Source organism: Fukomys damarensis, unplaced genomic scaffold (assembly GCF_012274545.1).
Source record: "Fukomys damarensis isolate Sample0158 unplaced genomic scaffold, DMR_v1.0_HiC HiC_scaffold_38, whole genome shotgun sequence".
NCBI classification, from domain to species: domain Eukaryota; kingdom Metazoa; phylum Chordata; class Mammalia; order Rodentia; family Bathyergidae; genus Fukomys; species Fukomys damarensis.
Genome location: NW_022900950.1, coordinates 74,951,745 through 74,966,979, shown reverse-complemented (window position 1 = coordinate 74,966,979; position 15,235 = coordinate 74,951,745). Strand labels below are relative to the sequence as shown.

Sequence of the window (15,235 nt, the reverse complement as noted above, 5' to 3'; positions counted from 1 at the left end):
TTAGGTGACATAATGTGCTCTTTATTGTTTGAGCTGGTTGAGTCAGGGTTTTCTGTTACTAGATGCCGAAAATAATCATAAAGCAAAGCAAGCTAACAGGATAGCTCATTCAAGGCAACCTCTCAGCACACATTACAATGGCATGTGTTCCACAAATATTGTTATCCTAAAACTCCACATTTAAGGTTTCCAAATTATTTCAAAGCAAAATATTCATGGAGGAGCAACATTTTAAAAGAGCATAAAACTATAAAGAAATGATCAGCATGTAGTCAAATATTATTGAAAATAATCCAGCTCTGAGTCTATCTTACAAGATCTATGCTCATTTTTTCAAGGGTTTGCTAGCTAGTAACACCGGGGCCTAATGAAGACTTCAGTTGTTTATACATCATTAGACATGGTTTCCTACAGAGTGCAGACTGTCAGGATACCTAGCTGGGAAAATGGTTTTCCAAAGCATTTCTTCGTACACACAACAGCAGGGCAGACAAGAATATACAGTGAGAAGATAGCTACGATCATGCTCCTAATTTGGTCACTTTACAGCTCTATAAATAGTTTACCTTTATGAGCTTATTTCCACATCTATAAAACAGTACTGCCAATTTGATTTTTTTTTTAAGAATACTGTATATGAAAGTACTTTGTAAACCATAAGGTGTAACATACCAAGTCAATCATTTAAATCCAATTTTAATGGATTAAGCGGGTTTAACATGGCCTTATTTGAAGAGCTAAAGATTAATCACAATCCCAGAAGAATTACTTCTCCAAATACTCAGACTACATATGTCTATCACAACCATTCACTGGAAGACTTACTTGTAATTCAAACTGGACTTCACCTATTGTAAATAATCTAGTGACAGCTAAAAGAACCATCCACAATTCACTACAACTCTCGAAGTCAATGTTATACAAGGCACAGAATCGATATAAATTATTTACTATGTACATGTTCACAGTGGTCCAGTTGGGAGGAAACACACAATGACTTTGCTTTCGCTGAAGCAAGTCTCTGGGAATGACCCTCAGATGCAGCGGTGAGTATATCTTAGCATTTCACAGACTGTAAAATCATCTTTCCTACAGAAAAAATTTAGACCATCAGCCACGTCATTCAGTACCATGGGGGTTTGTTTTGAGGGGTGTAGTACTGGGGATGGAGCTCAGGGACCTGAGCATGCCTGGCAAAAGCCCTACCACTGAGCTATATGCCCAGCTCTTTTTATTTTATTTTGAGCTAGTCTCCTCACTAAGTTGCCCAGGCTGGGCTTGAACTACTTCTGATCCTCCTGCCTCAGCATCCAGAGTAGCTAGGATTATAGACATACTGCACAGCATCTGTGAGCTATGTTTTCTGAGTAAAACACTTGCACTAATTAGGTTAAAAACAAACTAAGGAGGAAAAGGGCTGGTCTGATGGTACATCTATGTTTCTCAAACTGGAATAAGTATATGTGTATTAGGGGAGACAATACCAAAAATTAAATATGACCATCTTCTGGAGAATGAAAAAGAAACCACCAGTGAGCAATTTTTAAATGACTGAAAATTCTCAATGAATTTGGAAATTTCTTTTTTTGGTACCAGGGGTCGAACTTGGGACCCTGCACTTGTGAGGCAGGTGGTGGAACCACTGAACTAAATCCCAGCCCTGGAAATTTCTTTTAACTTCCAGGAACTGTCGCACTTGTGGCAACTCACTACTCCCCACTAATAAGGAAAAAAGCACTGAGAAAAACTACAATAAGCAAATAGGACTTTTTCATACATTATTTACAAAGTGGTTGGACTGGCAACCTTAAAACAATGGTTGTAAAAACTTATTACTTGAGTACCACATTACCAATTATTTGCAAAGTACCAGCACTCCTCTGTAATGGGGGGGGCTGTCATTATTACACTAGAGTCATATTTCATATATGGAAAATTCTGACAAATAATTTGATAACAGCTTATTTAAAACAAATAACAAGGTCCCAAGAGACCCCATCATCTTAATAGTCATATTCCCAGACAGAGAATACTATCCTGGGAAATTATGTATCTCCTGTGAATGGTGAAGTCCCCAGCCGTGCCACTACCTTAACTATTAAGTCAGGTGTCAGAATGTCCCTAGAACACTTTTCAGAACTTGGCAGCTCTTCATCTAGGCATTTGTTCCCAGGTCTGGAGCCAGGGAATCAACTGAATGAGATTCAAAATGGGCCTTGGGTATCCTGAGAAAGGCAATTTCCAAACAGAAGAGTAAGTGTCCTGTGCTGAACACAGTGCCAGAGGGCCATGGAGGGAGGAAGGCGGGCAGGACAGAGAAGAGTGGGCAAAAGAGAGAGCTCCAGCAAGGGCCCACCCACGGGACTGCAGGGAAGAGGAAGGCCAAGAGGTGCACAGACCCAGGGTCACAAAAGGCCTCTGTACCTTGCTCAGGAGTTTGTACCTCACCAGAAGGTAATGTGGCCTAGGAAAGGCTGGATTCAACAAGGACAGGAAAGGAAATAGGGCTCAGATACATCACTGGGGTGGAAATGTGGAGAACTGGCTGGGTGGCTGCACAGCAGTCAGCAGGCTAGCTGTCTGAACATCAGCCACACCTCGGGATTCCCAGGACAGGGGAGGCTCTCAAAGGGGGGAACAGGGTGGCTGCCACTCACCAAGAGGGCTGTGCTCTGGGAGGGAACCAGGAGCTTCATTTAGGATGCATTCATTTTCAGGCACCTGAAGGCTACAGGATTATCTCGGTGGCCAGGGGAGGCCCCTGTGCAGAAGGTTCAAGACAAGTAAAGAAGCAACAGAAAAAAATGTCAATCCCAAGCCCCCAAAAAAGGGGGAAGAAGAAAGAATGGAGCAAGAGGAAGCTCCACAACAGAATGCTCAGGAGACAGGTTGAGTTAAAAACAAACAAACAAAAAATGTGTACAATCCCACCAACAGGTGAGAAACTGCAACTACGAAAGGAACAAGAAAAGTAGTTCCAATCCCTGCAGGGGCTCTGAGCTCCTTCCCTGCCAAAAGGAAGCTTCCCTCAAGACTGAGTCATTTTTGTCTACATTTATATCTTTGAGCATGCTGCTGAAAGTTCAAGAGTCTCTCAGTGTCCTCTTAGGATCTGCCTTTAACTGGTAAGTTAGTTTCGGAACACAGTTTGCTGTTTTTCCTAATGAGATAAAAGGATATTTTAGAGACAGACCAGAGGGGCTGGGTGTGCTGCTCTGCTGTAGAGTGCATCCTAGCATACACAAAGCCTCGGTTTAATCCCAGCACCACAAACACCAACCAACCAACCAATAGCAAAAGCATTCTACAGACACTGTACCTGGACAGGCGGTATTTGTGATTTCTATGACCACTGTTAAAGGTGAGATAATGCACTGGTCACACTTCATCAACTTAAACTCTTGGTATTCTAACAAATATTACTCACCCACCTTTAGCGAGGCTTAGCAGATAGATGCATGCCCGAAGAAAGCCAAAAGAGATTCCCAGAGTGCATCAATTCTAGGAAGAACTGAAGTTAGCTCTCATTTGCCTCATCACCGAATCCCAAACAGCAATCTCGCTCTCAGGAAAGGAACAGATTACTGCTGATATCTGAGAACACCCAGGAGAAAAGGGGGAGTGGGGAGAAACAAGGGAAGAAAGTCTTTCAAATAGTGCTTTCCTGGCTTTCAACCAAATATAATTACATAGCACTGGCACAAGATGAAGTCAAGATAATATAAACAAGATCTTCAATGAGACCAATTACCTCAAAAGCCTTCCCAAACCGTGTGAGGTAACAGGTGGCTGCTGGAGAGGCCTGCACCCAGGATGAGGGATGGTCTTGGGTCTGGCCTCACAGTGGGCAGTCCTGGAGCGAAACACAAGACACCACCAGCTCATGCAGGCTCCCTCCAACCTCAGCACACTGTGTGTTTCTGGGGGACGTACTGTGACTGCTTTACAGGTCTAGGTCCTAGCTAGCACCATAGTGGCTTCTCTGAGTTCATGAGACGGTATTAATTTTGCTGAATTCATAAATGGTGGCTCTGAGTTCAAGTCCACCTATCATTAAAAGGTGGCACTGTGGGGGTAATTCTTAAAATTAAAATGTTTTTAAAATGTGCAAGGACATAAAAATAAGACAAAAGATAAATGACATGAAAATAGTAGGGCAAACCTGATACTGGATTATAATCCAAAGTATAAAAAACACTGACAAATCTACCCGAAAATAAATAAATAACTGAATAGAGAATAGCCAACAACTACAAAGAATTCTGTATAATCTGTGTGGGTGCAGCTTAATTACATTTAATGACTGAAGTCCAAAGAGCACAGTGTGCAAGGAGGTAAAAAAAAGTAACTTCACAATAAAGAAACCTGACAAAGCCTCAGCAAGGTGACCAAGTTCAGCACCAAAGAGACAAATCAGGCTGATAAAACCCACCTCTGATACGATACGATGACAATGGAAACTAATTTATGTGACCTACCATCTCAAAACCTGTGATCCCAATATAACCATGACAAAAGCATCAGACAAACCCAAACCAAGAGACATTTTACAAGATACCTGGCCAGTACTCCTTCAAACTTTCTCAGTCATCCAAAATAAGGAAAGTCGGAAAGACTACACCAACCAGGAGCCTAAGGAGATAGGATGAAAGACACGTAACATCCTGGATGTGTCCTGGAACAGAATCCAAGATGCATACACATTAAGACCCTGTCTCAAAAAACATCCCATCAACAAGTAAGAAACTAGGATTTTGCTAAATACAGTTAAAAACCATAGTATAAATAAATAACCACAAATCCATACTGATATGTGACTAAATAACGACAGCAGACAAATCTCCCACACAGAAGAATTATAAATAATTTGTGTAGGTGAAGCTTAACTTCACTTAATGACTCACCTCCCAAAGGACATCAGGGAAACACCAGTGAAATCCAAATCAACTATGGGGCTTAACTTAGCTCACAGCAATCTACCAAGGTCTGTTGCTTAGCAGTGGCAAATGTACATAAGGGCTGGGAATGTAGCTCAGTGCAAAAGTCCTAGATCCAATCCCCAATACCAAAAAACAAAACAAAACACTTTCCTGTCAATCTACATCTATTCTAAAGTAAAACTGTTATTTTTCTTTCTTTTTAAGCAGCAAGACATTAGATAGGTTGGGGGAAATTAAAAAATTAACAAATAGAATTGCAATTGTACAGAAGATAAATGAATAGTAAGTACTCAGTAAATGAGTTACAGAGCATTATACTTTCAGAGATAATTTTAGCACTAAGAATCTGCATTTCAGAAAATGAACACAAAGTTTTCTAATAGTAGCATCTAACCCATCATGATTTTGTCTTTACACATAAAGAACAGATCTCAACCCAAGAAAGCCAAAAGAAACAAGGAGTCAAGTTGAAAATAACCAGAGACAAGCTGGGCAAGATAGCACATGGCTGTAATCCCAACACTCTGGGAAGCTGAGGCAGGAGGCTCACAAGATCAAGTCCAGCCTGGGTAAGTTAGTAACTTATCTCAAAAAACAAAGTGGCCAGGAATCTAATTCAATGTGAGAGCCCTGGGTTCAATCCCCAGTACAGGAAGGGAGGAGAGAGGAGAAGATGGAAGGTGTGAGGAGGAAAGGGGAGGGGAAGGGGGAGCTCATTACTGCATAAACCTTGATGTACCGAGTTTTCCAATTTATGGGAAGGACAGTTCAGAGACTGATGTCACAGGGAAAGGCATTCTTTTATTCTAAAGTTGATTGGGATGACATTTTTACAATGCTTTAAATATAGTAAAATCCAAACTAAGCACTCTAGATAGGTGAGTTGTATAGTATACAAATTATAGCTCAATAAAAATAGTTATTACCAAAATATAAACAAATAAACCAACAGGGTGGCAATCAACATCTTTAAATGAAATAAAATGAAAAAAAATAAAGAGTACATTCCAGGCAATAAAGGTGAGCACAATTTTTTGAAATTTTAATTCACTTTTATAAACAGACTATATATACATGTATATATATGCATTTATACATCCACATATATGGCTATACATAGGAATGATGTAAAGTTTATTACTGTAAGTCACCATAACAAGTTTGGAAGCCACTGTTCTAAACATACAATTCTTCTCACCACTCCCCACACACCTTTCATTCTCATTATCTTAAGCTGTGTCCCAAAACAGTGAAGTTAGGTTGGGGATGTAGCTCAGTGGTACCACAGATTGCCTTGCAAGTGCAAGGTCCAGAGTTTGATCCTCGGTACAAAATAAAAAAAGTGAGGTTAAAATCTCCTAATGTATTGAAGTTTGCTGGAAAATTGGCACAAATAAACCAGTTCTAACAAAGAAAAGGCAAAGGGAGGGTGTGGCTTGGAGGCAGATCATGTGCTTAGCATGCATGAGGCCCTGGGTTCCATCCTGAGCACCCAAAAAGAGAGGCGAGAACTGCATACAAATGAAAGCAAGCACAAGGTGCCCTCAGCAAGGCCACTCATGGGCTTCAAACACCAGACCTGGGGTGCAGTCCAGGCCTCCAAGGCCAGGCGCATCGCCCACTGCCTCCCTGCATCTGTCTGCATGAGGTGCAGCAAAGCTAAGACTCCTGGGAGACACTGGCAGAGCTCCCGATTTCCCTCTACCAACCCTCTCCTATCAGTCATCCTTGCCCCAGGTGCCCAAGCCAAATCTGAGAAGCCCTCTCTGATTTCTGCTTCCCTCACAACTTCACGTCTGAGGTGACAAATACCAAAAACTTCCTATTGCAAAAATAAATCTCAAAGCTTTTCATTTCCCTCCAACCCCACGACCACCACTCTAGTCTCAACTACCATCAACACTTTTCACCTTTATTATTCCCATATATCCAAAAAGAATGTTAAGTTCTCTGCCATACTGTAAATAACTGATATTTTTAATGAAACTCACAATCACTTTTCCACATATACAGGAATGGGGGTATAGCTCAGCGACAGAGCAAGTGCACAGCATGCGAAAGGCCCTGGGTTCAATTTCTAAGACCAAAGCAAAAAGAAAGCAGAAAATGCATCCTTTAACAAGATGGACAGACCTGTCTCTCCCCACTAATGAATTCACGTGACCATTATTCACTGCTAGAATGACACAGTTTAGTTAACATCAATTTAATACTAGTTTTCCCATCATTTTTAAAATATATGCACAGAAGAAGCTTGTTTATACCAGAGATGAGAAGTGTTTTGTTAGCAATGGCCCTATGTTCATTCAACTCCCTCAGTATTTTATTTCTAAAAAATCACACAATGAACTTTCATCAGAAATAATCAAAGCTGCCAATTTGTTTGCATTCTCCTTCAATTTTACTGAAAACACAGATTTGAAAACCACCAGAGTTACCAAAGTATCAAAGTTAATTAATTTTTCCTAATCAGTACCAATATTTCAAATAGTCCTTTGTGTGACCAAGATGAAGTAAAAACAGTGGCGCTCATTTATTTTTAATGACATGGAGAAGATTGTGACTCAAAGGCAGAAGATGATAACATACAATCTCAATCTCAGAGGGATCAATTTGAAGAGAAGGTATGAGGAGCCAGAAGCTGAGTCCTTGAAAGTTACCCTCTTTGAAAATTAGCCTCGTGCCCTGGTATCACTTAGAGCCTTTGTGCAGCCCAAGGGACCAGATTCCCAATGGACAATTCACAAAGCTGCCCTGTGACCAAGATATTCTATTTAAAATGGAATTTACATTGTTCATGTTAGTTCTCTGCTTAAAAGCCATTAAGGACTCACAACACATTTAGCCACGTGTGGTGGTGCACACCTGTCATCCCAGCACTCGGGAGGCAGAGGGAGGTTGACCTCCTTGATCAAGGCCAGCCTGGGCTACATATGAGATCCTGTCTTAAAGAAACAACAACATCACACCACATTTAAAAATGAAACCCAAACTTTTTTTTCCCCCTTCTGGTACCAGGATCAAACTCGGGACCTTGGGCTTGAGAGGCAGGTGGCGGAGAAACCTAAACTTCTTACTGTGGCTGCCAAGGTCCTAAAGCTCACCTCACTGTCCTACCATCCAACACAGGCTTTCAGACTGCCTGTGGGCCTGCCTGTCCTACCCAAAACATTCGCCCTGTGCCTGCTGTCTGGCTGCTCCAGATTTCAGGTGAAGTGTCACCTCCTCAGAGGACCTCCCATGACCAACCCAGCTACATCAGGATTCCCCACGATGGAGCCTCCTTCTCCACAGTTTCTATCAGTGACTGCCTATCACATGCAAGGCAGGTCGCATCCTATGTCAGGTGTGGCCCACAGCAGTGTCCCCCTGCAATGGGCACCTGGGAACAAATGAGACAAGTGAGGGACTGCTTCCAAAAGCTTTCTGTATTGCCTTATTTGAAAACAAAGACTAATTATTAGAGAATACAGATACCATAAAGGTTGAAGAGATAACAGCAAAGATATAATCAAGAACATTCAGAGAGGCAGAGAAATTTACCACGCAGGCATTTCACTCCCATTTTCTTCGTACCTGTGTTCTTGAGAAGACTCCTTCACATCCTCTTCAGAATCACCCTATTGACAAAGAACACAATTTAACAGCTGTTTCAACCAAACATGAGTTACCAAAATAAGTTCTTTACCTTCCCCAGGGATAATGAACTCGTAATGAATGTCTACAACAGTGACTGGTACCAATATTCCATAGAATCTCATTAAAGAATGACACTATACTGATAAGAATAAAAAGCCATAAATTGCCAATTGGTCCCTTAGGCATTCACTGCAAATAAATATTCAACTAGTTTTTGTTGTTTTTGTTGATATTTTATTTGTTTTGGTTTTCGAGACAAGGTCTCACTATGCAGTTCAGGCTGGCCTCAAACTCAGAGGTCCTTATGCCTCAACCTCCTGAGAGCTGGGATCACAGGCTTGCGCCATCACACCCAGCTCTCTACCCCTTTAAAACCACAACCTAAATATAATCTCAAAATTAGACATTATTTCTCTTCAAGCAGTTTTTAATGCTTAATCACGTAAGATGACTTTAATGCCAATTAAAATCTCCAAATATAGAAAATATATTGCTTAGCTCAGAATCCTCTTAATAAATACTTGATATGTTTTGACATCAAATGTAAAAAGCTTGGTAATGACATAAATACCACACTCCAAAGTTCTTCCGAAATTATCTGCCAGGTTTACTGGGCACAAGTTTGAAGATGTGTAACACGAGTGAGGACAAAAAGAAGGGCAAATGAAACACAAACAAGTGAACCAGGAACAAACGGCCGGGTCCAATTCAACATTACACTGCGTGCAGCCGGAGAGACAAGCTGCAGATGTGTTATTCTTTCTCGAAGTTCACCCTGCTGGCTTCAGGGTTCCAGACTCTTCCGGCTCCACCAGCATCTCTCCAGCCCTCCCTTCTCTGCTGCACGTAGTCCCCCTGGGCCAGACTCCTCCACACTGATCTCTGAGCAAGTGAACACAGGGTTGTAATTCCTATCTCCTGCCAACTTCTAGCTACCACACACTCAAAGGTTCTCCATCACTTGCCCAATTCTCCTCCAGACCAGAATCATGCCGTTGTCTTCAGTGACCAGCACATGGCAGGGGTTCCATAAGCCTCGCAGGGTAGACTGCTTAAAACTCAGCCCTATTTCCAAATGCCTCCAGGATAGGGTACTCGCCAGCTTGCCAAGATCCCAGTCCCTGCTGAGTGGCTTCCGAGTTAACTCAGCCCTTTTGTGTTGAAGGTGCCACCCCATTGCCTATCCCCGTTCTCCTCACCTTTGCCTCCAACAGAAGTTCAGATCCATCCTTCTTTCTCCACCCCTTCTGCCAGCAAACGGCCCACAGTGTCAATTTCCCAGGCCTGCATTACCGTGACATTCAGGACATTCTGCCACACTTGAAGATTGCTGCCTTTGATATGACCCATATATCCCTGCAAGACCAACCTTCCTCCGTGTCAATCATTACCATCCACATGCTATGGACCTCAAACCTGATATCATGGTGTTGATCTCCATTCGAGAAGCTACAAAGCTCCAGCTCTGGAGCTAAATACTTCCTGGGTTCAAATCCCACTAGCGCCACCTTTTTGTCACCAAAGGCCAAGTTACTTAACTGCTCTGCACCTCAATTTCTTCAGCAGTAAAATCAGGTCATGATACTTCATAGTTTTTAGTGTATGAACATGAATTAACTCACACAGCATGAAAGTAGTACTCAACCCATGCTATTATTTTTCACGTTGATGGCAGAAGTAGATTCAACAAAACCAAGTCCCTAAGACAAAAAGATTTCCAAATACCAGTCAATGATTCACTGACTGGAGTAAGATGCTATCACACCACACAGTACCTGAGAGAATAAAAAGAACCCAGATGTTCAGCATACCATTTCCTGTTTCACTTTCTGCCCATTTCCATTATCTACACTGAGACTTAAGTAGGGGAAATCAACAAGATTTTTTTCTTGCTGGGTATGGAACTCAGAGCCCCTTGCATATGAACTAAGCAAGCTCTAGCACTGAGTTCTACCCTCAGCCAAAAAAGCAGAGGCCTTGTCACTCACTACAGAATAATGGGGGTACAACTGGGCAAGCAAATGGTCAGTCTGTTGAACGAATATAGGCCAACAGAGCCCCGAGCCAGCCCAGCCCAGGCTAGGCAGGTTGTGTGTCAAGTAACAGCTGCTCCTAGTAAGCACCCATCTCCATGTCCCAGACCTGCTAAGAGAGGGCATTAGCAGTGAATCTTCTCAGACAAGTCCAAACGGATTACAAGAATGTGTTCTAGATTGTCCTTCTTGCTTGCTGGGACTAATATAAAAATGTAGTTAATCAAACAATAATGGAAAAACATTTCACCTGCAGTCTTCATAACTGGTGAATCCCATTAAATAAGAAGCAGGGCAGGGCACTGACCACTGCCTCTCCTCCACTAGGAAGGCCCCATGGACTAACTACGGATGCCTACTAGAAGCAGAACACTGTGACGTCAGCGAGGCCCCCAAGCCTCAGCAGCACAGACCTCCTTAAAGTAAACCCAGATGAGGCAACAGGAGGCATATGAGACAAAGTGAAAAACCCAGACATGCAAATCACTACAAGATCCTCAAAGAGGCTGAACTGATGATGGGCTGGAGGTGTAGCTGAGTGGTACAGCACTGGGCCTGCACATGTGAGGTCAAAAGTTCTCCCCAACACCGCAAGAAAATGAAAGGGAAGAGATGATGACAATGCCACTGGAAGTGAAGAGTGTGCAAGGACTTTCCCTGAACCACCAGCAGGACAGTAACATCGGTTTTTTCACTCACTGGGTAACATGTTGGGTTCTCTCGGCCAAGGGTCAGGCTGGAGAGTGACTCCCAGGAGAGTGAATGCCAGGGGACTGACTGGAGAAGAAAAGGTCAGACTGCAGAAAGCTCAAAACAAGGCCAGAGCAGGTCAAATGGACATCACCCTGAGTGGGGATCACAGGAAACCAGAAAGGCAAGCAACAAGGTGCGTAAAGCTGTATCCTGCATACATGCAATTCCCCCGAGACAATAAGCGAATAAAAATGTATGTACTTGTTTGATTTCTTTTTTTTAATCTTATTGAGTTTATTGGTACTTTTTAAGTATACAGTACAGGGTGGAGGGGTGAAGGGAGGGCAGGGGTATGGGGAAAAAATGAGAACCAAGATCTGTCATGTAAGGGTACAAGATCCCAATGATGAATGTACTTGTTTGATTTCTTTTTTTTAATCTTATTGAGTTTATTGGTACTTTATAAGTATACAGTACAGGGTGGAGGGGTGAAGGGAGGGCAGGGGTATGGGGAAAAAATGAGAACCAAGATCTGTCATGTAAGGGTACAAGATCCCAATGATGAATGTACTTGTTTGATTTCTATGTCACCTCCATTCTGGGTTTAGTGTGTTAAAGTATATTCAGCAGACAGGAAAATTCTGTAAATCTAAGAATAAAATCACATTAGTTCCCTTCCCTCCTTCTCATGACCATCAATAAACACAGGTTTATGCCATTACATCCAATATAAAAGACTGCAAATGGGGCTGGCGGTATAGCACTGGGGTAGAGCACTTGCCTGGCTTGCATGAGGCTCTGGGTTTGATCTCCAGCACCACAAAAGCAATATGAATAATGTAACTTTCTATATAACCACAGAAGCATAATACTGAGCTATATGAACTGGTTCAGTCCCTTAAAAGAAAGCAAGCTGTTCATGTTCCCTAATGACCAACACTATGGGTCAGTTGAGAAACCATCAAAATAACAAGTAACCTACATCAGGTCCACCCGAAGTTCAAAGCACTTAATTCTCTCAAACCCCTATGAAACTGGCGCTACTATTCCCCCTCTGCAGAAAAAAACACTGAGGACAAAGCTGTGAATCAGGGCCGGGATGTGGCTCAGTGGTAGAACGCACGCTTAGAGGAGTGAGGCCCTGGGTTCTGTCCCCAGCACCAAAATAAACGCGTACATAGAAGAAGTAGTTAATGGACAGAGGTAAGAAGGGACAGTCAGGATTCAAATCCGGGAGGCCCAGTCAGAGGGTCTTCAATTATTACCTTTGGCTTTATTCATAAGTTGTAAAGTGCTAAGTCACTTAAGAGCCCCATCAGAAAAAAGGAAAAGAAAAATCAACAGCTAACAATTTTGAAATAATTGTATGAATAATTACTGCCCAAGAATACTTTAGCATTACGTTTATTGCATGCCACATCCTCTGATATTCCTATTTCACCTATTACTGACAACTCAGGTTTTGAGGCCATCTTCTAGTCTTCCTGAGTGACAGGAACTCAACCTACCCATAACTGAGCAGAAAACCTCCATATTCAAATAAGATCTATAAATACTCTTTTCAACAGACTCCTTATGACATACATGAGGAAACATTTCTGAAAAAAAAATGCAAACTCTTTCAAAAGAATTCCTTAAAAATAACTTTCTTCCAGCCAAGTGTGGTGGTCTGCACCTCTAATTCCAGCACTTTAGGAGGCTGAGGCAGGAGGATAGAAAGCTCAAGCGCACAACCTGGGCAACTTGGTGAGACACTGTCCCAAAATAATAAAAAAGGGCTGGAGATGTGAAGACTCTCTGTTCAATCCCCAGAACCACAAAAAGAAAGGAAGAAAGAAAAGAAACATTCTTTGGGAAGTCTCTGCAAACTATGAGATGCTGTACACAATATCCATATGCCTGTCCAAGCACATGCAGGGTAAGATAATTCTCAAAGGTATACCCAGCCAGGGATTTAGCTCAGTCTGTCCCTCCTGCCTGACAAGTACAAGGTCCTGAGTTAGATCTCAGATAAAAAAAAAAAAAAAAAAAAAAAAAAAAAAAAAAAGACAACTAGAGATAAAGACCAAGTATTTAGAAAATTATTTCAAATGCCAGTTTCACTTTCATTACAACTTTAATTAAAGTAGTTTAGCTGTAAATGCCTCTTTAGTGAGAATTCCAAAGAGACAGCCTCTTAATTTGTTTTAATCAAAACAAACTATACACATCAACAAAATCAAACTAGAATTAAACATTTTACAAAGTAACTTTGGATCCTGGAAGGAGAGCAAGTAATTATATCACAGACTTTTGACATTTCCATTTCTGGGCACAGTGACTACATCTTCAACTGATGCTGTAACAAATGAGAGTCTTAATTAAGATTTGCTTTCCTTTTAGTTGTTGACTACATCTTCAACTGATGCTGTAACAAATGAGAGTCTTAAGATTTGCTTTCCTTTTAGTCCGGATGCTTGCTTGCTTGCTCTCTTTCTTCCTTTTTGGTATGAGGATCGAACTCAGGACCTTGCACTTGCCAGGTATGCATGGTGCCACTGAAATAAATTTCAGGCCCTTAGTCTGGGTTGGTTTCTAACACTAACCAGTACACAAAGATAGAGAGCAGGGCTTCTTATCCAGGGCAACTCTCCCCAGAACATCTGGCAATGCCTGGAGGCGTTCTCAATTGTTGAAATTAGGGGCATGGAGCGAGGGGCAGTGCTGCGTACCCACAGTCCCAGCTACCTGGAACACTGAGGCAGGAGGATGGCTTAGGCCCAAGAGTTGAAGGACACGGTGAAAAAAAAGCAAACACCCCCACTCCCCCCACATCACAACCTAGGGGAGTTCAAGAGGAAGCAGGAGTGCCGCTGGCATGGGGGGCAGTGGGCAAAGGTGCTGCCCCACATTCTACAGTGCACAGGACAGACCCTCAAAACAAAGACTTCTTGGACCCAAAATGTCACACGTGCAACCGCTGAATGACTCTAATACTCATGAACACAGCTACTTTTAAAATCCATACCTCGAGTGTTTAGTGTGGTTCTCTCCAAACAATTTTTTTCTTTTTATCTTTCTATATTTGCCAAACCTTGAACACCACCCATGTATTATTTACAATCAGGGGAAAAAAAAACCCATCTGGGGATAAACTTATAGAAGAAAAGACTAGTTGCTGACCAGGCTTGTTCGCAAAGGGCAGGTCTCCGGCAGCCTGCTGGCCTTCGAGAAAGGGCCAGGAAAATTTCCCTCTAAAATCACCTCTCCGCCTTGAAGCTGTTATTCATTACTCCTGGTCAAAACGAATATTCCAAATATCTCAAAACCAGCACTCGCAATGCTGCACATAAGAGAAAGCTGAAACGTAAAACTGCACAGCCTCTCCAGCAAAGTTAGATACACATCCTGTTTTTAATGCTGCTGCCAACATGGGAAGTAATGAACGTTTTAAAAATGACCACATACAAGCTGAATATTCTCTAATTCAACACCCCCCCATGCATTTTGGCTCACTAGTGCTGCTGGTGAAAAAGTTGTATTTTTAAATGTACCCCTCTCGAAAAACTAAAATGACCCTTTGCAGTCAATGAGAATTTCTTGTACAAATTAAACTTCGAAATCCACACAAACGCTTTGCAGGAATGATACACATTGCAGTTAGAAGCCTTCTACGCTACAGATTTCCAATAAAAGGTTGGTAATTTTTTTTCCACAGGCAATCATAATATAATCATTCAGCGGGGAAAAACCTGAAATTCAAGTTCCTAAGTGGGTGTATTCTGACAGGAATTAAAGTCACTTGGAGAAAACCCAAGATCACAATCCTTTGAAGTCACATCCTCATCCCAAAAGCTACTTCTTGTTACCCGCAAGTACCGCTAACATATACGAAATGGAAATCGCGGCTGCGCCCCACCGCCCAGCCACTTGCCATCCGCACACCGGCTC

At 42.1% G+C, this 15,235-nt stretch overlaps 1 protein-coding gene across 1 annotated transcript in view; it reads right to left on the bottom strand.

The window, feature by feature from the left end:
- The window catches only part of Tmem131l (transmembrane 131 like), a 155,029-nt gene extending 145,100 nt beyond the window's left edge, over window positions 1-9,929 (bottom strand). The window contains exons 1-2 of the mRNA XM_010628002.3: window positions 9,873-9,929; window positions 8,517-8,560 (exon numbers count right to left, since the gene is read on the bottom strand). Coding sequence (XP_010626304.1) covers window positions 8,517-8,560; window positions 9,873-9,929 — 101 coding nt within the window. The remainder of the gene's footprint in view (window positions 1-8,516; window positions 8,561-9,872) is intronic.
- Between the last annotated feature and the right edge of the window lie 5,306 nt (window positions 9,930-15,235).